General features: G+C 36.5%; 1 protein-coding gene across 5 annotated transcripts in view; it reads left to right on the top strand.

Annotated features, from left to right (window-relative positions):
- The window catches only part of st18 (ST18 C2H2C-type zinc finger transcription factor), a 47,653-nt gene that overhangs the window by 1,753 nt on the left and 20,304 nt on the right, over positions 1 to 25,596 (top strand). For 3 of the 5 annotated variants that reach the window (XR_005282540.1, XM_038305816.1, XM_038305815.1), the window contains exons 3-4: positions 22,667 to 22,782; positions 25,223 to 25,274. Coding sequence is in view for 4 of the 5 variants with exons in the window: in XM_038305816.1 (XP_038161744.1) it covers positions 22,667 to 22,782; positions 25,223 to 25,274 (168 nt within the window). In the remaining variant the exon portion in view is untranslated. Of the gene's footprint in view, positions 1 to 11,308; positions 11,489 to 15,178; positions 15,324 to 22,666; positions 22,783 to 25,222; positions 25,275 to 25,596 lie in introns of those variants that run through there. The other 2 variants (XM_038305817.1, XM_038305818.1) reach the window with 2 other exon arrangements.

The following is a 25,596-nucleotide window of genomic DNA, read 5'->3' as shown; positions in this document are numbered from 1 at the left end:
CAAAAAGTTTTTCTTGGAGCGAGCATTTTTGTTGCTCTTGTATCGCAGCAGTGGTCTGATTCAAAGACTCAGCATTCCTTTTTTACATGAGTTTGGGACTCGGCCAGAGAGAGAGAGAGAGATACACTCACTAAGGTGTACATGAAGGCATAAAAATGCATTGGTTTAATATGTGAAAAGTGCAAACAGGTGCAATCATTTAACCTTTGAACAAGATCATAGCATCATTTGTGTTAAAAGTTTAATTAAAAAGAGCCAGACTTCATTCCATAAATCTGTTTTATGGGGTCACTTGGCATGGAAGACATCTACTGTGCTCCTGTCAATTTTCACGATCAGAATTCAATGAAAGCTGCACCTGTCAACAACAAGGTCACAGCGATTTCACAGGGAATAAGGAAATATGAAAGAATAACTCATTATTAAGCCAAAAGTATGTAAGAAATATACTAAAATAATGATGAACACTGGAAAAATGTAACATTCACACATCCAAACCTTTAGTCTGAGATTTTATTTTTTTTGATTATTTACAAGTGAATCAGATTTTACGGAAGGGCTTTCTTGACCAGAGACCAAACGTTGCCTCTACTATACGTCATTGATTAACACACATTTTTTAAGAAGCTTTTAAAAGCCATTTAATATTTTGTCATACTGTTTAAAAAAGTCTTGGGGTAAGTTGGTTTTCCATTATTCAGCAGGACATTCCTCCTCCTTCTGTTTTGACAGCCTCTGTCACCATCACATGTCTCTATTGTTTCTTATAAGGACACATGGCTATTTGAATTTCAGGGCTATTTGAGTTTATGAGTTCTGACCTTTACTATTAGCAAGGCAATGCTTATATTGAACATGCAGCTTAGCATGTTAACAGGCAGAGTGGCAGTTGTGATAAACAGGGGAGTGCAGGCTAGTGAAATGAGCCATTAGAATAGTTAATAACAGCTGATACAACTCTATGGAACCGAATAGCATGAAACAATAATATAATGCGCAACAACCATTTTTATTTCAAATGCTCTACTGAGTTAAACTGGTATTCATTATATTTTTGTTTTAGTCCTCAACCACTGCTTACACCTGCTAGAAACATAAAGACATTCATCATTTTACAATGACCTGATATTTTAGCTGTGAGTTTGACTTTAAGTTTATTTTTAGTGTCTTGGTTTAGGGGATTTTCTAATGAATACAAAGACAACATAAAGAGAACAGCTTTAATAAACACCTCTGGGCTTTTTAATACAGCAATGCCACTGCTTTATTCTTTACAACATTTGTATATGTTTTTTTCACTCATTTGAAGAATTTCACCTCTAATGCAAAAGTAACATTTTATTCCATTATGCCAGAATTATATAAAACCCTAGTAGGTGTCATGTATTTGTGAAAAACAGCATGCGAATCAGAGAAAATGCTCCCCTATGTGGACAAAATCAGTACAGGGAGCTATATGCAATGCAAAGGTTGAAAATGTCCATACAAAATTACCAATTAAGTTTTTTTTTATGTGGTTTCAGTATTCCTGTTTTCGTACTGTACATGCTCTACACCAGTTAGTATAGGGTATAATTGAGGAGCACACTAAAGTAATATGGCCTCACACCAGGGGTCTTTCCATACCTTGTTGTGCATAATCTGTAAACAGCTTCAAAGGCATTGCATCTGCCATCTGCACTTCTAGGAACTCTTCTGCATAGCCATTAAAACAAGCTGTCTCAAAGGACATCATTCGTATTTCAGCCTCAATCCTGAATTACTGTGTGTTCATTATAATTATAAGGGAGGAGTGTTGCCAGGCTAGTCCACAGAATGCCAGGTGCACACTTCCATAATCTACCATTTTAAACAACTCTGAGTATCAACAACAGTATCTCCATGCTATTCAGACATTAGTTGTCACTGGCTCTCATGCTTAAACTCCACATCAGTCATTTGAGCAAATATTTGTGTGTGTGTGTTTGCTATAAAAGACATGCGGGGAAGAAAGTGCAACACTTTGTTGTGTTCCATTTTCCTAAGCCTGCTTAGGTTATGTGACTGAGCCATGGTACTGTGTGAAATTTTTATCCCGATACTGGCACTGTACCCCTGTGAGGGAGTCTTGTAAAATAGGTTTACTTAGCGCCTTTGCTGGCATTTTCCGAAGATAGCAAATTCACACACACTGTCCATGATCGGATTAACTGTTCTACAAAAATGATGTAACTCTTTGTCTTTCTTGTGTGGCATAGGTTTCTCTGCTTAAGTTTAGTGGTCATCCACAGGAGAAAAGACACTCTTGAAATCCAGTCACAGCATTATAATCCACATATTACAAATATAACAGTTGACAGGCTTGGTTAATCGCTCTTTGTCACACAAATGTGATGTGTCGCTGCCCAAAGTGAATCACTCTCCCCCCTAAAAAAAAATTTCTGTTTTTTTTTTTTTTTTTTTTTTTTTCAGATGTACTCCCTGAAACAAAAACCAAACAACCCGTAATTAACACAAATTCTGATTTGTAAGGCATTTAATTTTGAACTTTTGTCTTTCTCTGTCATGTCGTGATTCAAATTGCATGTGAAAAGTGTGAAATATTTTTTTAAGCATCAAATATAGTATAAAACATGCAATGCCAAGTACAGAGAGAGGAGGAATTTTCACCTGAGGACATATAAGCTATTGATTCAGAGCCACAAGGTGTGTCAAGACTAAATGCAAATTGCACAATTTAGGAGAGAAATCAGTTGAAAAATCTCCATGAATATCACTTATGTACATTTTAATTACGACTTTTACTTATTCTTGTTTTTTTTTGGATGTGACCAAAGCGAGCCCAACCCCCCCCCCCCCCCCCCCCCCCCCCCCCCCACACACACACACACACACACACACAGACACAAACTAGAAAGAAGAGACAAAATTACTGTTTTTCCACTGGAGGTTTAGATGCTTGTTTATCACTTTTAAATACCATCATCTTTGCTGAAATCCCCTCTCAAAAGAACCTTTCACTTGCTGGAATAAATTCAAATTAAAATTTAAATCCCTCTTTGCATTTCTTCAGCCTTTTTTAAAATAGCTGCCTCCTTTTAGAAAGCTGTTTATGTAGTGATCTGCTCATAATCCAGTTTGTTTCTCAACAGCGCAAAAAACAGAAATCGTATTATAACTATCTTGGAGAGATGATGCGAGAAATCGGGAAGTATAAATGTCTGGATCTGTGCAAGTTTTCAAAGTTTTAAAGCTGAAGAAAAAAAAAATCCTCTCAATAATCTGGGCTGTAACACTGTGATTTGACTTGCAAATAAGCAAAAATATAAAGTGTATTGTGCTGAAGTGCTCCAAAAACAGTTCCCTCACCCTTTACTTGTATAAAGATCACTCTAAATTCACTCTATAAACACTTTTTGGAATGTTACAGACAAAACGAAGACAGTATTTTTCATCATGAAAGATGATGTATAACCGGGAAATTAACTCTTATCACAGACAAGTCAAGCAGGATCTCAGCAAACAAGTACACTGATTCTTAAAAGGGGCCCCACCTTCCAATACACTGAGAAAAACAATATCTAATCAGAAAGGTAACAAATACAAACAGAAACAGCAGACAGCACGCCGTGCTTTTTGATAACAACCAATTTCAAATGTAAAACAACACAGAAGAGCCCATACGGAAGTTTAACGCCTTCAAGCGAAATTAGATTTATTGTTTGCAAACAAATTATAATTGTGTATCTAGAAAGTTAACCAAGATCCTAAACAAAAGCAAATCAATGACCCGCCCCCATTAATCACTCAAAGGCGGCTACTTGTACTGAAGAAACTTACTTCATAATCAATTTCTTTGTTTTGTTCAAAGGGCATTTGCATTTTGGTTTATGTCACAAAGCTTCCTGTATCTGGCACAATCAGAAATGGCAAGCCATCCATGTTAATCGTGTTTTTTTGTATTAATTGAAGAGCATATCTCCAAATACTTGATATAATTTGAGCTTGTTATACAAATATTTTGTACGATAGGCTTAACTTTTTTGATGCCCCTCATGCTTGTAGTGTCATAGAAAATCATATTTTCTTGAAGACATTAAGCTAAAACAAATCTTTCTTTTTTTTTTTAAGAACTAATAATCCACTCCAATATTTGATATTTTGGCTTTATGGACTCCAGACAAAAATGCTTATGTTTAGTTGTGTCTAGACATACTATTATGGCCACCAAGGTCATTATCAAAGCACACATTATACACACCTGTTACCATTGTTTCGATGCTCATTTTTGGCCAAGCACCCAAGCTCCTATCTCCTCTTTTATAGGCGTGTCTGCTGTATTCTTAGCATGAATGGGGAAGGGCTGTCAGTGTGTGTGTGTGTGTGTGTGTGTGTGTGTGTGGAGGGGGGGGGGGGGGCGCTGAGAACCCCCAGAGACACCCCAATCTGTAACTCACTTCTCAATGACACAACAAAGTCAGCCCCTTGCTCATAAAAGGGAAGACACTGAATGACCAGTGAAGCATTGATTTGTTTAATGTAACCAATCAGATGCTCTCAGTTGGACATAGTAATTGCTGGAAACCAGCTGTGACCCTCTGCGGCTTGGATACTAACAATCAAGACCTGCAGTTAGAAACCTGGCTGGCTTTTTAATCCAATCTAAGTTTATAAGGTCTGTATTTAATAAGAAGATTTAGAAGGACAGATTCTCTTCTTTGCTTTCAGTATATAGCATTCTCAAAAGTTTTTAAATCAAAATCCTTCTCTTTTGGAGATTTGGACATTTAGGCTCACATCAAAGTGGAAAAGAATGAAGACAGATACAAAGAAATCTGGCCTTTTAACTGACCTCAAAAAGTCAAATACCTTAGACCTAAATATGCGTTAATATATTGGCTTTTATCTGGATAAAGAGTCATAAATTAAGTTTTAACTTATGTAGCGTATGCACTCAGGGTCAGATTTAAGAGCATGTGGGCACTTGAATTTCATCCAAAATTATCTGTGGCTTATTGTTTTGCAATGAAATGGTTTCACCTATAAGCTTGAAGTAAAGAAAACAAAGAAGCAGCTAACATGTAGCTGTGCTCATAATGGCTGCAGGTCTTTTGCCCCTGAACCATTGAAAACCTTTGTAGTTTTGGTTTAGAACAGAGCTGTCTGCCAAGGGATCATTAATCACATTGTAATCAATGAAGTCATTTGTCATAACCACCTTGAGAACTTACAACTCAGAGATATCTTTCATTTATTAATTAATATAATTTTCTAGGAAAATATGGTTAAATATTTCCAATAAATATATCAACCTGCAAAAAGTTACCTAGAGTTATTTTGTTTGATGAGGAGTAGCAGTTCACCTGTTGTTGTGATCAAGATAAACTAAGACCACGGATAGTTCCGGTTATACTATTGTGACTATATTATTTTACTGTTAATTATATGAATGAGGTGTCAAATGAAGTATAGGAATGATTGGAGTATTCTTTGGCTGTTTAGAATCATACTACCAAAAATGCCCCTCCTCAACCTATTTCTGTGTGCTGGATGAAGGCTGCTGCACCTTAACCTGCACCTACAAAGAAGACAAAGTCTGCCGCTTGAAAATGCATCCAGTTATGATTTGGACACTAAATCCATTATTCTTCCCAAAGCTGCTTTAAAGCTACACTTGGAGAGCAATAAGAAGAGCGACTGTTATCCAGCTGATTATAGGATGGCTTTCTGAGCAGATAGCCTGACAAATTTACCAAATGACACCTTGTTTGACATCTTGTTTAACATGTGTTATTCCTTAAAGAGCAAAACAAGAAAATATTATATTAAATATATAATATTTACTGATATATCTCTTCAGTAAAACAAGGACTTTTAACTGCAGAATTCAAATAAAAATAGCATTAGGTCATCATTACACTCTTACTCTTATTACTGTAAAAATCAATATGTTGTTTTGTAGTTTCCCTGAGTAAAAAGCAATAAAACTGTGAATGTAGATTTCCAACTTTTGTTTAAACAGTGTGATGCAGTAAAACTGGTATTCAAATTAAAGCTTATCTATGAGCGTCACAAAAAAAAAAAACAATAAGTGTTAAAAAGATGCGATCTGAAGTATTAGTATATATAATACAGTAAAAAAAAATTATTCATGAGATTTAAAAAAGTTTTAGAAATTTAATACCGGTAATTAAAAGAAATTCTTAACTACAATGAAAAACAGATCAGATATAGTCATTTAAGTAAACGGATAAGTGAAAATGGGTTTAAAGGTAAAAAATTAAATTAGGCAAGGCATGGCAAACCATGGATATGAAGCCGAGGTGCAAATCAGCAAACAACTTGAACTGGAATCTATTCTTGAATGGTTGAAAGCTTTAGTTTTCAGGGGCTGTGGCTGTGGGTTGGTTGTAAAAGCGTCCATCATCAAAGAGTCCATCATTAAATGATGAGTTAAATATTTACTGACCAATACTATTTTATCAGGTTTTGATGGTCAGGTTTAAACCGAGGAGTAGAAAAAGAAAACTCTCTAAATTTCCCCCCAACTGAATCAAAGCAGCTTCTAATAACATTGAATAAACATGCTGTAAGTTATGCTCATGTGCATTTTTCTTTCCAAAAGAAATTACTGTGAACTGATCTGATCACTTCTGTTTTTAAAAAGAAACACCCTGACAGATAATGTTCCCCGTGAAAAATGTTCTGTGTTTTTTAAAAGAAAACTCCCTATCTGCTGACAAGTAACATCAATGTAGTACTACATCCTGGAGCCATATCCACATCGACGTGTGCTTATGTTGGACGAGTCATATTTGCATATGCAAATAGATATTCTTTTAAATGTAATTCAGACCCTTTTACATGACTTTGTGAGATGAGATGAACAAACAGACATCAAGTGGGTACAATGAGGGTTCAGCACCACCAAGAAGAATCTGTCATTTCAGACCAAAGCTTGAAACATCACAGCAAAAATTAACCATAGTTTGATAGAGATTTGTACACATCTGCCTCGCTGAATGGCAGGGTGGATGTGCATTGTTATTTGGTTGCACGGGCTGCCATGTGAAATTAGTCATGTTTGCTTTGTCGAAAATTACCGGGCGGCGTGTTTTGAGTGAGAGGGTTTGCTGAAGTTACGCTGCTGACACTTTGATCCTGTCGTGCATTAGAAGAATCGAGTTAAACATATTTGTGTAGGTTTCACAGGAGGGAGGTATAGTGCTCAAAAACAACAGGGTGTCGTGACACTTTGCTCTGCTTACATAATTTGCAGCAGAATGCAAAAAGCTTTTAGACACAGATGTGACCCATTGTAATACCTTTCTAAATGCAATCAAACACTTTCTACAAATATGAGCAGGACTTTTTAAATGTGAACCCTTGTTTGACATGTAATTTTGTCCAACCCACTCCTCTTTCATTTCTCCATCAGCTCTCTCCAGTTATGCCCACATTTTCAGCGGATGAAATAGCTCGACAAAACACTAGTTTATGTTGTCCGTCGCCTCTGAATGAGTTTTCGCTCCCTCTCTCTCTCTCTTTTTAGATTTGAACAGATGTTGGGGCTAAAAGAAAATGCAACATTTTGTAATGGTGTTGTTGTGTAGCCCTCAATATGTTATTCTATTGCAACGTGTCAGGATTGCTTAACACAAGTTGATTTTCTTTTGGCTCACACAGCTCGGAACATGAAATAATCATCCCTTGAACAAGCTGCTTTGGAGATTGTCTTCATTCGCAAACAAAGAACATGTTATTTGATAAGATTCTCTGATAGATTAGTCCTCACTTTGATGTGTTTGTACAGTTACAAGACTTAAACGGTGGGAAAGAGGGTAAACTGGAGCATGTCTATTCTTCTTTGTATGTCTCTTTCACGGCGTAGCATGGATTGGCTCTCGAAGAGAGTTAGATATTAGACTTTCAAATGAGGCATTAAACAAGGTGATGATCAACTGCCAAACCTTAAGTAATGATATTCTCTGTCCTCAAGTCCCCGGCCTTGCATAACTAAGTGCACAAATCACAGGAAAAAAGAACTGAAAACTCATTATTATTACATATTGTGTTCTCAGGTCAGTCCCCTGAGGACAAGGCTGGTGACAAGAGGGGGGACATTCCCAATAGAAATGAATGTATGTGTGGCCCCTTACCATCAGCTGAGGATCTTGGGAGGGGGGGCAATCCCTGATTTAAAAGTCTGAGCCACCCCTCTTGTGCTCCTCACATCCCCAACCACCACCATCCCCAGGCTCCACCCAGAAGTGTGGTTGCCTTTGTCATTGTAATCTGGCCCTGTTTGCTAAACGCTTCCACTGTTTACTCAGTGCCATGGGGGTTTGTATGAACAAGAGTCAGCAGGACGCACAGTGACATCACTTTGAGGTTATGAGATGTTACAAAAAAAGAAAAAAAAGGAAAGATGCATGTGTGTTTTATGTGTTTTCTTTTTGGTCTTCCCTGTTCAGGCCTATCAAATGCATGAACTAAGTCAGGGGGAGTTAACGTGGCCTACAGGAAGGAATTACACCTAATTACTTGCATTACCGTAGGGCAGATGGGGTTTTGAAGACACCAAAGAACTCTTGCCTTTCACTGGAACTTAGATGGTAAAAGATTTATAGAAAAGATTTATACTTACTGCATGCCCTACTTAGTATATCCACGTCTATGGATGCCATAAATTGGTTTAAGAGTTACAGCCAAGTTATTTCAAGTCATTAGTGTTGGGTTTAAGAGGATACAGGCCACTAGGGCAAATCTTTCTGCCCTCCTCATAGTTTTTTTCAACATACAAATAAAAATAATCACTCATTTTTTTTTTAATAAAACCTTGAAAATTAAAGTGGTAGGACAAGCAGAAAGAAGGTTTGTTGTTGAAACAGAAATGAGTATTGACATGCAATAATCTAAAATGCACCTCCACAGTTAAAGTTATTCTAGGGCAAAATGAGCAACATAACAGGAGAAGGACCTGGTATTGTGCTACAACAAACATGTTGAAACATCAGTAAAGATGTTATAAATATATTTGAAAGAATATATAAAAGCCATCTATAAACTACTCTTTTTTGTGCATAGATTTTTTTTTTTTACCCTAACCCTGTCTAGCCTAAAATGTTACATCTATGTCAGACCTGTATATGGTGATATACCATTGTTTCTGAAGCACAAAGAAGAAGAAAGAGTGCTTATGGTTGTTCTTGTTAAGCAGAATCAGCTGATGTTCTAGAATGATGTTAGAGGTGGGGCTATGATATTTTTTTTTACTTTTAAAATAGTTCCATATTGGATACCAACAAGAAAAACTATTTGGTTAAAAATTCTCATAGCTCTATTGGATTCCAGTGCTTTAAAAATGTTGTCAAGATGTATACATAACATCTATTAATAAGAAACAAAATCCAAACTATTTATTCAAACCCGATGTATCTAGGTTGGTAAGCTTTCAAGTATAGTGGTTGCTTTTTTCCACCCTCCAGGTGGATGTTTTGTACTTGCCCTGACAGCTGACAAATAAAAGTAGTGGTCTTTGTTTCAGTGATAATCTATACTGTCAGGAAACCAGGACATATGACTCCAAAAAAAGGATCAGCAGGACATCACTTTGGTTTACACCGCATTTATTAATATAGACCTCAGATTACAATTTTTTTTTAAATTTCAAATTTTTTCATGGCTGTTCTTGCTGTAATCATAAGTTCACAGTCAGACTTCATTTTAAATACTCTATTATCTCGAAGTCATCTGCATTTGCAAAGAAGGACATGAATATGGATAGTACACTGCAAAACTATCTTAAAATAGGTAAAAATGTCTTAAATTAAGTTTACTTACCCTTATTTGGAGTAGGTAAAGAAGATGATTTGCCAATGGAAGAAGTATTTTTACTCTTAAAATAAGATAGTTAGATAATGGGCACTTGATATAAGACAATGCAATTGGTTTTTCTCATATTAAATGTAAACGATCTTGTTTCATTGGCAAAGTGTCTCACTTTTACCTCCTCAATTAAAGAAAAAAATGCACTTATTTAGATTAGATTTTTTTGCCGTGTATATATCAACACACGTTTGTGTCAAATGTATAGTTTTGCTGTCTGAACCAAAATATATAACTAGCTCTATCTGCAGAATTTACTATAATCTTTGAAAATACTTTTATTTTGAAGGAGTCTTGCTTTAGTAGCCTGTAGTTGCTTGTAGACATGACTGTTTGGTTTCTTCTGCCTGGAGCGTAAAGTTAAGCATCTGAAACCTCAAAATCTAAACAAAGGTGTTGCCCTGCCTTAATAAATACAGCAACAGTTGGAACATCTGCAATTCTTGTATGATCTCATTTATTACATTTTAGTAAGCCCTCACCATCGCTTTTTATATGTGATAAGATGTAAATGTAAATAAAACAACTAAAATGTGGCCTGATCATTCAGATAGAGGGTGCTTAAAAAAGAAACATATCTAGAACCAAATTTGAATATCAATTGGATGTGATTAAAAAGAAAATATATGTTTTTTTTTGTGTGTTCATTTTTTAACTAAAAAAGGACATGGTTTACATATGGATAAAAAAAAATAATATCTGGCCTTTGAGTTCTTAGGTTTTCATCAGGCATCACAATCTGTGAAGAAAACCACTGGTCAGTAAACATAATGAACTGGAACAACAGAATACAATGTAATTAAACCACACTTGAGTTTTAAAAGAACAATTTTAAAATAATTTCCAGGTCTTCATAATTTTATAAAACATCAATTATTCACGCTGGGGTTGAACAAAAGTAAAGCAGTAACTGCAGAAAAATAAAATCAGGGAATTCTTTCATACCACTGAAATCCAAATTTCAAGTCATCCATCTATTTTTGTTGTTGTCGTAGCAATAAAGTCATAGACACTGAAACTGGTCTGTTGAGCCATTGTTATCGTCCCTGGCCATCTGCTGCTGAGAAGTGACATTCCCTCTCATTTGCATGATGAGTGATGTATGAGGAGCATGGGAGGGCATATGCCCCCATCTTAACGCAAGGCAAGTGAAAGTTATTCTTTATAAGCAAAAAACAAACAAATAAAAAAGCTAGTAGAGTTAGAGGAAGAGAAAAAAAATCAGCTCTTACAAGCCTAGATGGAAGTTTGAACCTCAGGTAGCTCATGCGTCCGCGCGCATGAGCGCAGCCTAGTGCGCGCATCTGCCTCCTTGTGCGCCTGTTTGTGTGTTGGGTCTTTTTTTTTTTTTTTTGCGGATGTGGGAGTAGAGCGAGGAGGGACGGGAGGAGGAGGAGGAGGAGGGGGGGTTTGGTGGCTGTTGATGTGCAAATGTGCATCATGTTGAAGGGCTGTGAATGGGGAGGTGTGACGTAAAAAGAGACCCGAACGCAGGTGCTTATCTCGAGGCTGTCAAAGGCACAGTATGTCATATTCCTGGGGACTACCTTTCAAAGCCGCAGCACCAGCTCAGCTATCAAGAGACTGGGAGAAAATCAAACTTTTTGGATCACAGCAATAGGTTGGTGTCAAAACTTCTTTTCATTTATTATACTGTCAGTTTGGTCAGCGTTTATTATCACTGATCCGCCGTATCGCGGGTGTAAAATGACAAGGCTTTTAGCTCATGCTGGTATAGATTTCGGTTTAAACGCTGGAGCTGAATTATAGAAGTGTTGTAAACTTATACAGAATCCCGGTTAGATTTTACTGTTGAACCCATGCTTTGTGAATTAAAAAAAAAGAAAGAAAAGAATGAAAAAAAGAAGAAGCGATCTGGTAATTGTTTTGTACCGTGTAAGGGGGGCATTTAAGAAATCCTGCTCTGATTGTAAACACTGCTTCAAACCGGCATTCAGAAAATCTTTGCTGGAAAGCGAAAGCAGCTTCTGTTCAGGTTTCAGACAGTTTGAGAGGAGATTAAATGGCTCAAACTGCTTTTTGAGAGGCATGACCTATTTTTGATCATCCAGATAGCATCGGATACTGTCTCCCCAGATTAGATCCAGCGCGTTTGTGCGGAGAATAAGCTTGTCTTAGAAGAACACATGTTCGTATTGTGTTCGGAGACAAAGCGTTGTCAGGTTGCCTGTGGCTTTGACAGTGACAGCTGTACATACAAGACCACTGAGCCTAATGCACTTAAACATTTACTTTCTGTTCCAATAACATGTTTGAGCAGTCAGGCGAGTGTTTTATTGCCTGTTCGTCTGGCTTTCAAATGATTTGTGTTGCAAGTTTGAAAAACTATCCACATTTTTGATAGAACAATAAATTACAAATCGGGTATGTCCTTCATAATCAAAAGAGTGTTCATCTGAACTGAAGCCTCACAGAATGCTCAACTTCCATTGTTGGTGATTTAGTCCAGAGGTTAAACTTTTGGTGTCAGACGTGGGCAACACTTAGCTTTAAACAAATTGTGAGGGGTTGAAGCACTCAGCAGTCTCCAGAGCAACTATTGATTCAGGAGGCTGGATACTGGCTAGGAAAGTTCATGATTTACTAGTAACTGGCAGCCCTCTAATCTTCCTCCTATGAATAGGTTTTTAAGTTAAATATTGTTTCAAAAAAAAAAGTGGCTTTGAAGTAAAAACAAAAATAAGAAAGAAAAAGCTTTAATAAGTGCAAATAAGTTGGTTGATGACTTTGACATTCAGCAACGGTTGTCAATTGTACATAACCTTTTAAAAGCACACACCTTTGGCTCTGGATAATTAATATTAAATCTGTAAAATATATCTGAGCCTTTTTCAAACACAAACTCACCTTCACAACTTCCTTAAAAAAAAAAAAAACTCAAAATAACAACCCTCAAATCCAAAAGTATCCTGCAAAGGTTCAGCCAGAAAGAAAGAAAGTGCTTTCAAAGTTACACTTCTACGCTTTGGTCTAATTATAAAAGCAGCAAAAGGCTGTGCCGGGTCTGTGTGTTACAGCAGTGATAAGTAAGATACATTATTCCTCTCTCATCCCTTCCTCTTCAAAGCACAGGGATGGTAGTTGCTACACAACACGTTAATGTAACCAGTGTTTGCCGTTCAGGAACTGTCCATGGTACTTACTATAAAAGGAAAAAGACTTAGAAACTTACTTACCCCTCCAGTTTTTTTAGACAACACACTGGGACTTTGTTACAAATTTTAACATTGTATATATATATATATATATATATATATATATATATATATATATATATATATATATATATATATATATATATATATATATATATATATATATATATATATATATATATATATATATATATATATATATATATATATATATATATATTCCTGATACAATATGATGTAAAAGAAAAAACTGAGGATTTATGTCATTAGTCTTTTAGCCTTTAGTGAAAGCTGACTGAATTTAGCAAATAAAAAGGGTTAGGGTTTATTGCACATCCTGTTACCTGCTTTCAACTCTTTCTCAAACTTTAGCAAGTTAATCCTGAAAAATGAATCATGTGGATTTGATTCAACTAAGGTTTTCAGAAATGATCCATCTGCTGTTGAACAGCTGGTGATCTGATAAATGTAATTAATTGCTTAAATTTAGCAAAAGCAGTTCTGTTGAACAGTAATGTTTGTGTTTCCAAAAACTGGCATGCAACAGCGGAAATAATACCTAATAGTCTTTATCTAACATAGTTGTGATTTTATTTAAAACTGGTGGAATTTATAATAACTGCTATTTTGTACACATTTACAAATAACAGCTACAAAGAAAGAATTATGCAAAATAATTGTGTGTATTGAGATCTGAATAACACATCTTAAAGTCCTATTAAATTGAATGAAATGTTTCATTCCTACAAGATACTTTAAGTGTTACATTATTCACATAAGATTAAAAAAATGTCTTAATGCTTATTTTGTGTTAATATAAATCTTCTCAGCCTTTTTATTTGTGATCTAAATATGTAAGTGGGTAATCATATTACAAATGATTTTTGGAAAACATCTTAAAAGAGAAAAATCCTTTCACTTAATATATACATTTACTTGACAGGGCACAGCTGTGAGAGCCTTTCATTTAATAATACACTGGATTTTTTATCTGGATTTTTTTTTTTAACTTAATATATTTCAAAATTTACCTTGATTTTAATGTAACTCATTGGCTGTGATTTTGCTTGTTGGCCTAACTATAAAGGATCTGCTTATACCCTCGTGGGTTGGGAAGAATTAGGATTTATGAATTTATTTCCTCTGTTGTATTGTTTAAACAGCTTTGGTTTAGTTTTGATCCCTTCCTCTTGCCTTTGAGGCTGTTCCACGGTGTCAGCTGTTGACTGATAGTAAGAGAACTGCCTCACAGTGTGAATGAAAGAAAACTAGCGGTTGGTAAACACTGATAAGGGATAAATAGAAAGCGGTCAGGCAGAGATAGTTCTGTGGGAGCCCAGATTGTGTGCGGTCTGTTAAAATGAGATTCTGAGCCTGTCCTTTTTATTCTTCCTCCCCTCCCCTCCTCTGTGTGGCGTTTGTCTGGAAAATCTCCAGTGACCCGGCTCGGCAGTCCCAGGCTGCAGTATTCTCTTTTTGTATTTGTTTTGTTTTCTAACAAGGGTCAAGTTGGCCAATAGATGTGTCCCTTATGCACAGCTCACATTATAGACAGCTGTCATGACTTCAACTACTTTCAGTGGCTACATTTCCCAGCTTCTCCGCACCAAAAGGTAATAATTAACAAATAAAAAAAATAAATAAATAAATTATTGCACAAACTATATACACACTTGTGCTTAGTTTAATGGGATTTATTTACAAAATTCTGGGAGGTAAGTCGAGCAAACTCCAGTTCTCTATGTTATTTTAGCATTAGCAATTTAAGACTTTATATTTACCAATGTGAATATACTAATATATATACATTTATAGATTATTAATGATCTAATCACTCAACTAAAATCAGCAATAATAACTTTAGAATGTATTTACTGATTCTGGTGAATTGAACCTCTTCATATTTCTGATATAAATCTCAGATTTATGTCAGTAAAAAGACCTTCAGAGGTTTTACCTTGAGGATCACCAAGTGTTGTATTTACACAGAAAATAATTCAGCCTAATGTAGCCCAGCAGCTAATGAGATTGGTTGTTAAGTAAACGGGACAAAAGCTACCCTGAAAAAAAGGAAAGGGAAAAAAAGCTTCGCATTTTGCAGGAATATCAGAGTGTCTGCAAACACACACACACACGTACACACACAGGCGGCACAGTCGAACACGCTCTCGCAGCAGCGACACTGTGGACTATACCTTGTAACCCCACCTCGATATCCTTCTGCTCCATCTTCTCCCTGATGTCACAGAGAGATGAAAAACAAAGGCTAATAGGGGCATGGTAAGTCAAGCTTGTGATTCTGAACTGTCCGACATGTTAACATGTGAGCTTTCTGAGACGTAGGGGAGACAAGTGATTCTGTTTGTCTGCGTGAGGATGCGCTGTACTGTGTAAGCCTCAGGCTCAGATAAGTAGATTAATGACCAGGTCAGTAACAGTGATCCTTTTTTTTATTTTTGTTTCTCCATCTTTTTCTTTAGCCATCAGGGTAAGACCACATATTAACTGATCAACTTTAATTTCTACATTTTTGCTTTAAACTTTTAGTTTTTTGGTAACTTTTATTTTTTGGGGTATGAGACTTCTTGTGCATCAACAAAACTATTGTGGCTATTGCTCAAGAACGTCTCAAATGTTTTAGTTTTGTTTTGTAGTTTAGTCTTTTTCAATACGTACCCAAATATTTTAAGTCGAGAAATAGAAGGCTGCTCCAAAAAGGACCTAGTTAAGCACTCCCGCTCAATTTGAATCAATTACTGATCTGCTCAGTTATTCACTTAGAAATATATGATGCTTATTCTTTGTGTACAAGATAAATATAAAATATTGTTTTTTTACCCTCTGTCTAGCTCAGTGTTTCAAACTCATAGAATAGTAGCATCACACTAGAATGTTAATTTACAAAATTCAAGAGCTTTAGCATATCGTGCTCCTGAGTCAAAGTGGGTAAAGCTGGAAAGTGGGTAAAGTCCATGGTGTATATTAAAGCCTGGACTTAAGTCAAATTTACATTTTTATCAAAGATTACCCCCTTTATTGATGCATATAATCATATTCATGGACCATCTGCTGATTTGGCAAACACAGATCAAACTCACAAAGCAGCCCTGCTAACCTTTTAAGTACAAAATAGTCTGGCTTAACTCATAAGTGTGTGTGTGTGTGTGTCTGTGAGTGGCAGAGATTGGATAATACTTAATTTAGATCCTCCAGGCTGCTTTTGCCATGTTTTATTTTATCACGATCACATTGGTTGCAGACCAGAATTTGTGTTTAAACAAATATGTATAAATATAAGGGGTCAGTTTACAATGTAAAGAATTAAGGTCAGTTGAGGAAAAAAATGTGAGAAAAGTTTTTTCTTTTTTTTTTTTGGCCTGACAACGGGTCAAAAAACAACAACATTTTTTTATTTTTTATTGGAATGACAGGACAATGTAAGAAAAAAACTTTTTTCAACAACTCAAATTACAAGAAAGAATTATTGACTTTTAAAGGAAAAGTTAACATAGTGTCTGGGAAAAAAAATACTCCCAGAAAAAAAAAATTGAATGACCTCAAAAAAAAAAAAAAAAAAAAAAGGATTGGGGGAATAGGTTTAGGAATAAATTAAAGACAAAAGTCAAAATGTTGAGAAACAGAAAAAAGTTTTCTTCAATAATGTGGAAGAAAACAATTACGGTATTTGCAGGTTCTAATCATTGAACTGATCCAAATTTAAAAAGACCTTGGACCACACAATTTGTTGCATTTTATTTTGAGTTTACTCTCAAACTTTAAGTGTGTAAATGAAATAATATTAGGACTATTTTCTAGATTAAATTAAAAAGCTCACTTTACTATTAATTTTAACTTCCTTATCAATTGGAAGTACAAAAAAACATCCTCCCAAAGTTATATTACCTTTCAGTGACTTTAATACTACCTTGTAGTTTAAGCTTTTGTTTGCACTTTACCCTTTCTGAGTTTATGTTGGTTACCATGGTTACATGGCTTTCACAGTGCAGTGTTGCACACTTCCACCTGGACATGAAGGGCCGCACTGGTGTCATATATCGTCTGTAATAAAACTCCACCTGAGCCCTCTTAATTTCTTCTAATAACTATTTAGTCCCCTTAAGTGTGTGTTTTATCGAATAAAGGAAAATTCACTGCTGGGCATCCAAAATACTTCTGTTCGACTCATTCCAAACAAAGCTTACGCAGATTGAGAATTCATATGCCAGAGGTAAATCCGAGTTAACACGGATTTATACTGGCATGAGTTAAAGGACTAGAGTTTGTAATCCAGGTGGCCAAGGGATTTTACCATACAGTGGCAAAATTCACTTAAAACTCCCCCAACATCCTGAGCTGTTGAGCTCAGCAAGGAGGCAGATTGTTCAGAATTGATGACAGAACATCCATGTTTCGAGTGTTGGTGTATGCACATATGCTAGTGTTTGCACGTGCACATATGTGAGCATGTTTTCTCCTTTGGTACAACACGGGCCATTTAGAAACGACACCCTGACAAAATAACCTACTATTATTGTTCTGTATCAGTGTAAAGTGCATTGGGACCACTGCCTTAAAATCAGTGGCGTAAATCAAAACACACCAACCTAAAATTGCTAGCAATCGAATTCAGAAGATCAGTCGATTAATCCATATTTTTTGTAGTGTTTGATCACGATACCAAACACGTTTCATATCATGTCTGATAGTGTGTGTTCACATGGACACGTGTGTGAAGAGGACACAGGAGCAGAGAAAGAGTGGAGTTGTTTAATGACAGGAACAGCTGACTCATTTAGAGAGAGCAGTGAAAGGTAATTAACCCTGGGAAAACTACAGCTGCCATACGAGCTGTTCACTTCAGCGCAATCTGATTAGGAATCACCGCTCGAGTCCCTGACTCCTTTCAGACCATCTGAAACCATTGTAAACTTTTTTTCCCTTTTGCCCCCCTCCCGGAGAGCCTCCTAGAGCACAAGAGACCTGCCTTTTGTGATGAGGAGGGGGGGTCGGATTAGCCAGCGTAGTTACTACGTTTCTACAAATTGCAGACCACCTGGTAGCATTCATTGGAGCTCCTCCATGAAAAGGGGCTCCTTGGGCAGTGACAATGAGCTGGATTACTCTGCTCATTGTCACTCTAGAGCTGGAAGTTCCTTTTTTTTTCACCCAAACACCTGTCCCCAAATTGGACAGGTTTGAAAAACCCATGCTCTAATAAAAGTCAAAGATTCAGGCAAACACAGGAGCCGTTCGACAAGCTGGAGGATTGCCAGTGGATGAATTGTGCAAAGCTCAATTTATTACGCTGCTGATGAATGGCTTAGAGGAGGAGGACACAAATTTTCCATGTTTCAATATTTTGGTGTCCCTAATTGGATTGAAATTCACAAATAAAATAGCATATCATCTAGGTCCCTTTTATAAGATAAGGGGACTAAAAGAAGCAGAAATGTGGTCAAAAATGGAAATTGGTTCTTTGATGTCAGAAGAAACAATCTGGACTTGATGCCGCTGTGTGGTCCGGCTCCAGATGAACTCAATTTAGAGGGAAAGGCTTTGAGATGACTTTGGAACGTGATTACAAGATTTATAAATCACCTCGGCAAAGGTGTCACCATCTAACTCTTTCATGGGACTCCTTCTAACTCTGTCCAACAACAAGTTTCCCCTGTAGTTTTGCCATCATAACAAATCATTGAAGCGATAGCTTCGAGCCAGCCTCCTAATTGTCTGTTAAGAATTCTATGAGCTGCTCTCCTTTATTGAAGCGTCTCCGTCTTGGAGAAGCGATAAGATGCCAATACGCTTCTCTATAAAAGTACACTTTGGCAAAAGGCACAAACACTTTGCTTGGCCGTCAGGATAGCTGTGAGGCTGTTATATCTGAAATCGCAGTTGACTTCAGGATTTTGCCTGCATGAAACCACCAAACTCCTTTACACAGAGGGATGCTCATAAAATGTTGGCAGGATTTTTTTAAGATGAGTTTTTTCTTTTTTTTCTCTGTTGCACATAAAGATCATTAGTTTTATTTTACTACTGAAACAAATCTTTAAAAGTTCAAGGCTGCTCAGCATAATATTTGATGAAAAACACCCTAGAGGAAATACATTTTGATTGAGTTTTGTTTCGGTAATTTATGCTGGACATTGGCCAGTATGACATTGTCATGAAATATCCTTAAAAATGATCATAGTTTGGCTGAAATCTAAACAAACTGGCGAAACATAATCTTGTTGCTTCTAAGACTTTTTCCTGCTGCTGCTGTAATGATATAACATTTATTAAAAATTAGAATAATGTTATTTATGGTACATATTAATTAAATTTTGATTTCTGTATATAGACTAAAGCATAATTAGAAAATAGCCCACCAAATTTGTCATTTTCAACTATTCATTGCCATAAAAAACAAGTAGGCCTTGGTTGGCAAATAAGTCAGCCTTCCTGCTCAGGTAGCCAGCCTGTAGTCACCAGTTTAACAGGCAGATTGTTTTGTTTGAAAACAAAATTACCATAATAAGAGCAATTGGCACAATTCCTTTTAATCTCCAGACAAAACTATCTACTTTGTTTTTCTCTATCTCTCTAGAAATCGTTCTATATTCCCGCATTTATCTTTCTTGTAAGAGGTGTTAGTCAGTGATTAGTTATGTGCAGCACAGACTATCGGCTTTGCTACTCTTTGCTTTAAACTGGCAGAGTAAACTCAGTTTCTCTCTAAGTGAAGTAGGCTTTGTGTCTGACCACGTTCAGCACCAAAGGGAGGGCCATGGTGGGCTTCTCTACACTTCAAATAGCTGCAAAAAAAGTTTTTCACATCACCAAAGAACAGGAGTTAGTGGCCCTCTTTAAGTCAGCTGACTATCAGTGTGCAGACATGTGAAGGTGGAGCACTGTCTCTCAAACAGCCACAGAAAACCGTTCCTATAGCTTGTTCAGCCAGCGAAAACAGCAGCGTGCAGCAACAAGTTGAGGGGGGGTAATAATGCGCCATGCTTCACACATTTAAATGAAAACTTTGACCGTTCTTTCTTTTGCTTTTGATTTGAAAAAACAATAGAAGCAGTGATTGAAAAAAAGCTGTTTTGAATCCCTATTATTTCTTTATTATTAATCCTTGTATATAATAATATAGGTAATCAATCTAAACCTTCACTATCCTTCTAACGATTATTTGCCTGTTGCGAAATTCAAGTGGGGGAAAACTTCAAATTAAACACATTTTTCTGACCCATCTTCTGCCTTAATTTTTTATTTTTTTTTGCAGTTATTGAACTGTCCAGCTGGAATGTCTGATGGCTCCGTGGCCACCTCAGACAAAAGAAGCTAACAAAAAATACACACATATACACTCACACACTCTCGCATACAAAGTTGTTTATCTAAATACTCTCTGAACAGAAGTTGATTTCACTGTCTGACCAAGGCTTAATTTACTTTCCATGAATCTATTTGCATCTCAATGAAAAATGGCAAAAGCAATCACCAGCTTGCCCAGGATGAGGTGTTTGCACTATCCAAACAGGTACATTGCGGCTAGCTCACCTCGCTGCTGGAGCTAAAACAGACTCAGCTCACTGTCTTTACACTGTAACCACCTATGGTGTAAGTATGAATTGTGATCAGTTAAATATATACCCCAGACCTTCATTACAAGGAAATATGAAAGTAAAAGCCCCTATCTCCTGTCGTTTGCTCTTTATAATACATAAACAGAAAACACTTAGCATGTAAAATTAATGTGAAAATTATTCCCGGGGTAAACTATAAACACAAAAAGTTACCCCGCACATTTACCCTTTTTTCTCCTTCCCCTAGATCAGAGTGTAATTGCCAGTAATCAGGTCTGTTTGCTGCTGATAAAACCACTCTGAATGCGAGGAACCCTCTTTGTGTGATGACTCAATTATGCCAGAAGTGGCTCATCAAACCTGGCCCATCAGCTGCTTTAATAAATAAGGAGGAAAACTTGCTGCAGGCGCATTATAATTCCATTCATTCCATAATTAAATCCATTCCAGTTTTAACCCTTCGCTCAGTGTGCTTCTGGAAGAGGAAACAAAAACAAGGCAGGAGGAAGGGATGAGGAGGGGGGGCGAGCGCACACCAGACAGTGACCTTGTGCAGAGCACCCATCCGTTCCCTATAATTCAAAATGATACTGTTGAAGAAAGGTTAAGAGAAAAAGACTCAGAGAGAAAAGGGATGTGCTGGGAGGGGGGGATCAGTTAATACGCGGCTGCTGTTTTTATGTATGCATTGTTTCCACACACACAGCCTTAGACAGTAATTATATTAAAAGAGTAATCTAATCATAACAGTTGGTTGGTTGGGAGTGCAGCTCTGACATTTTGAAATCTTATTTTGTGTAATCTCATTTGCCTCCATCATATCGCCTGTACCCCCTTATCTAAAGGAAATGTAAATAATGTAATTAATTTTGTGCTCTCCAGAATCTTACTTTGCTACTCTGGCATGCTTTATTGGTTTCAAGATGAGGTATCAGCGCAGATTTGTTGTTTTCTCCTTTATTTTTTTTTTTGTTACTCCATCACAATAATGTTTGTGTTAATTATACGAGAGCATCCCAAGTGGACAGATAAGCTAGGAACTGAAGCAGGGCGCACACACACAAACACTCAAGGTCAGTGATGAATATCCACAGCAGCTGCAGAGTATTAATAAGGCATTATATGAAAATAATAATAATAGCATCACTAACAACCAAAATGTGAGAGTAATGTCCAGATCGTTGAGCGTTCTGCATGCGTTTGCTCTCCTTACCATCTCCAGCTCGGAGCCAAGCTCCCCTGATAATGGTGAAAGGCAATGGTTATTCATGATTGCTGGACTGGGAAGGTCCCCCCCCCCCCCCAGTTTCAGCCCATTCTCCTCCTCTGCAGTGGGAATGCTGGCAGATGGGGTTAAAGGGGGGAAAATAGGGTGGGCTCAAGGACAGTTATCAGCCAGATTAACACACCGAAAGTCTCGCAGACCCTCAGCATCAGGCTGCTTCAGTTTATTTTCCCCCCAGAGAAATCTATCTACCCTCTGAGAAACATTACTTATGTTGGGGCGTGAGGGTGTGTGTGTGTGTGTGTTTGAGAGGCTTAAATATGATTCAGCAGATGACAAACCCACTAGAATAGTAGTAGGGTAAGTCTTTTTTCATATGCAAATGAAACTGTGTTAAATCCCCCCCCCCCCACCCCACCCCACCCCAATTTTGTCTTCCTGGGGAAATGCTCTGTGAGCTATAATTAAGAGGATGTGTGCTTTTTCTTTCTTTTTTTTTTTCTTTCTCCAAAGCTAACAGAAATAAATAATTATATAATAAGATCTGTGAAGTGAAGAGGCTTAATGTACTCATTGTGTTCATCCTTGTTTTCCCTCTTGGATATTTTGTATTAATTAGAAGCAAGCAATTTGATCTCTGTCAAGCAATCAATTTGCATTTTCTTCCATTTTTTCTGTGGAGATATCAATATAAGTGTTTCTATACCATGAAATGACTGAGATAAATTTGTAAAGTCCAGATCATTGCTCAGTTTACTCTTTTATAAGAAAGTTGCAGTGTGTGTAACTAAATAGTGCATGTTCTTGTTTTTTTTCTGTCACAGATAATGAATTACATGATCGCTTCCTGAGAGAAAACGAGCGTAAAAACAGCAGCCAGGGTGAACAGTGTGGATCTGGCATCTTATCCTTCACTGCGCTCGGGAAACCACAATCAAAGGTGAGTCGTCTGTTGCAAAAGCAGAGTTTTATATGTAGATTTGTTAGATGTTAGAAAAAGACACAAATGTGATTATGTAACTGTCTGAATGAGAGTGTTCTGTAAGTGGAAGTCGGTGCTCTTTTGGCTGCACTCATCTCAGTCTCAGATAGTTTTTTCTCAGAGAGCTGTGGGAGGCTGGCAGATAATAAACTCTAAAATAGCTGAACCTGCTTTATTTGAAGCGATAAAGCACTGAACTATTGTTGTTGACTCAGATGGACCCTATTTTATGATGAAAGAAATAACTAAAGTTAGCGTATAGAAAACTAATAAACAAATCACCTTAAGATCAGAATTGGTCAGTTCTTTTTGAGCAGGGCAAACACTGCAAACCCCCCCCCCCCCCCCCCCCTCATTAAATATATCAAAGCTAAGAAGACTGAACATTTTCAGTCTCTGAACACTTCAAATACTTTGATGCTCTTTTTTGATCATATCACTTGTATTCATTTTCTTGTTGGTTTAGAAATCCTTTTTCCATCACAGAACCTCCAGAATATTCTTTTTCTTTCTCTTTTATGTGTATATAATAACTCTAATGTGTATGTAATTACTCTAAAACTATAAAAAATGGTCAGTTGCGCTATTTAAACCTACCCTTAAGCAGAAAACACATAGATATTAGGCAATGTCATTGGGACATTCACATTTATGATTTTTTATGATTTGTTACCAAATCTTAACACAGCTTCTCTTAATGCAAGCTTATCTATTTTACACAAAGTTGTGTAAAAATTAACAGTAAACCTTTCAATAAGAGGAAACACAGAAATGAAAGATCATTAATTAGAATTACTAAAAAAAAAAAAAAAAAAAAAAAAACTTTCAATAGGGATAGAAAGATAACTGGAAAAACTAAAGAAAATAATATTAAAAAATAAATAAATACGCAAATAAATAGTGTGAATATTACAAATGTTATGCTTTGTTTTAATATACTGTTATCGTTTATTGACAGGGGGTCTATATCAAGAATAAACTAGATGAAAGAAAAAAAAATTGGCCGTAATATATTAATTCAGTGTCTGCATTGCCTGCATTGATAACATCAGTTTAAATCATTGCTGAAATCACAAGTTAGTTGACGTGAAGAAAACATTTTACATCTGGACCAACAAATTTATATAAAATATTGAAGTGTGTCTGTTTGTGAAAGTGTTATAACCTAATCAGCTACACTCAGTTTTACAGAAGGTAATCTATAGTGTTTTGGAGTTGTTTGTCTCAATAGGCTGTAGTAATCAAAAGTAATGAACCTATTATGAGCAGGACCTCTGAGGGCCCGGCGTGGCATTAAGAGTGTGGCACATAAAAGGTTTATTAAAGGAAATTAAGGTCCATCACTGCCACACCTGCTCCCCTATTATAAATGTATGACAGGTCAGTGCCTTCAATCACAACAGCAAACGAGAGAGAGGAGTCATGTTTCCCATTACCAGAGAAAAGTAACAGCATATCCTATGACTCACAGATTTCGCTGGCCTGTGACCACTATACACCGCCACCATCCCGGAATAATTATGTTTAATAGGTTTTATTTGGGATCCACAAGCAACAGCCAGTGAGAGTAGATGGTTTTTAGCAACTATTTTTGTCTAAACACACTATGAGGTCCTGTCTGCACTTAAATGTCATTATTTTGTGTCACAATGATTTTCTCACTCCTACAGAACTTTTTTTTTTTTTTTACTTAATACTAGTCTGTTTACATGTTACCAGTGTTTTAGTAATTGTTTGTGGTGTTGTGCACAAATATGGACTTCAAGAATAAGTAGCCCTCAGGACTACTGGCTTATCTTCTAAATCACAAACAAATAAATGCGTTTTCTGATTTACATTGAAAAATGTCTTGTCTTTTTACTAGCAGCAAAAAACATTAATAAGAACTTTAGTCCTGAAAGCTTTGCAATAATGGCTTCCATTTTTCGTTTTGGCTTCCATTTTAGCATTTTGTTATTTAGTCAAGTTTTAAACAGTATGGCAGTATCTTATTTATGTAATCTCTTCATCATTTTTAAAAGCAATCGGGTCAGTCCTTCAGACAGCCTCTGTAGGCTGACCTTGGTTTCCAACTAAAATATAAAATGTGAGATTTTGCTTATTTTACCAATTTTAATCCATATATCTCATTCATTTGAATATCAGATTAAAAAAAAACTTGTTATCTCTGCTTTTTAACATAAGTAGATTGTGAGAGAATGAATAGTTTTAATTGTTATTTGAAAGGTAAAGTAGTCAGTTTGTTGTGTTTCACTTTTTTTGTTTTGCATTATTTCGGTAGATTTGACTAATTTGGAGAACTGGCAAATTTAATTTTGCACCAAAACTGTAAAAGAACTACAAAAAAAAAAAAAAAAAAATCTGTATATCATCTGCATATATGATGCTTTTGTTACAGATGGATTCCGAAGGTGAGGAGCAAACCTTTGAAACATGCAACAGTAGCACAGGTGAGTTCAGACTTCTGCTTTAAGCGCTTATGAGCATACACACATATACACACCCACACCCAAACACTACACAACCCTCTTATGATTATAGGTTAGGGGTATCAGTTCAACAAGCCAACTTTATAACTGTCAGTTTTATCTATTATCTTTGCAATCTGAAGAGCACTGCACCACCATTCATTATTCAGAGGGGAATAACTTCATTAAATTCAAACACAGGCTCCAAATTAGTGAAGGAGTGCGTGTCTCTGTGTATTGTGTGATTGAAAACCTCTAAACTGGATATGTCAACATGCAAGTGTGCAAAGCTTGCAGAGCCTTT

The sequence above is a fragment of the Cyprinodon tularosa genome, unplaced genomic scaffold (genome assembly GCF_016077235.1).
Source record: "Cyprinodon tularosa strain WSP-4 unplaced genomic scaffold, ASM1607723v1 ctg566, whole genome shotgun sequence".
Taxonomy (NCBI): Eukaryota; Metazoa; Chordata; class Actinopteri; order Cyprinodontiformes; family Cyprinodontidae; genus Cyprinodon; species Cyprinodon tularosa.
The sequence above is the reverse complement of the archived record's forward strand: the minus strand, read 5'-3'. Positions and strand labels throughout refer to the sequence as shown.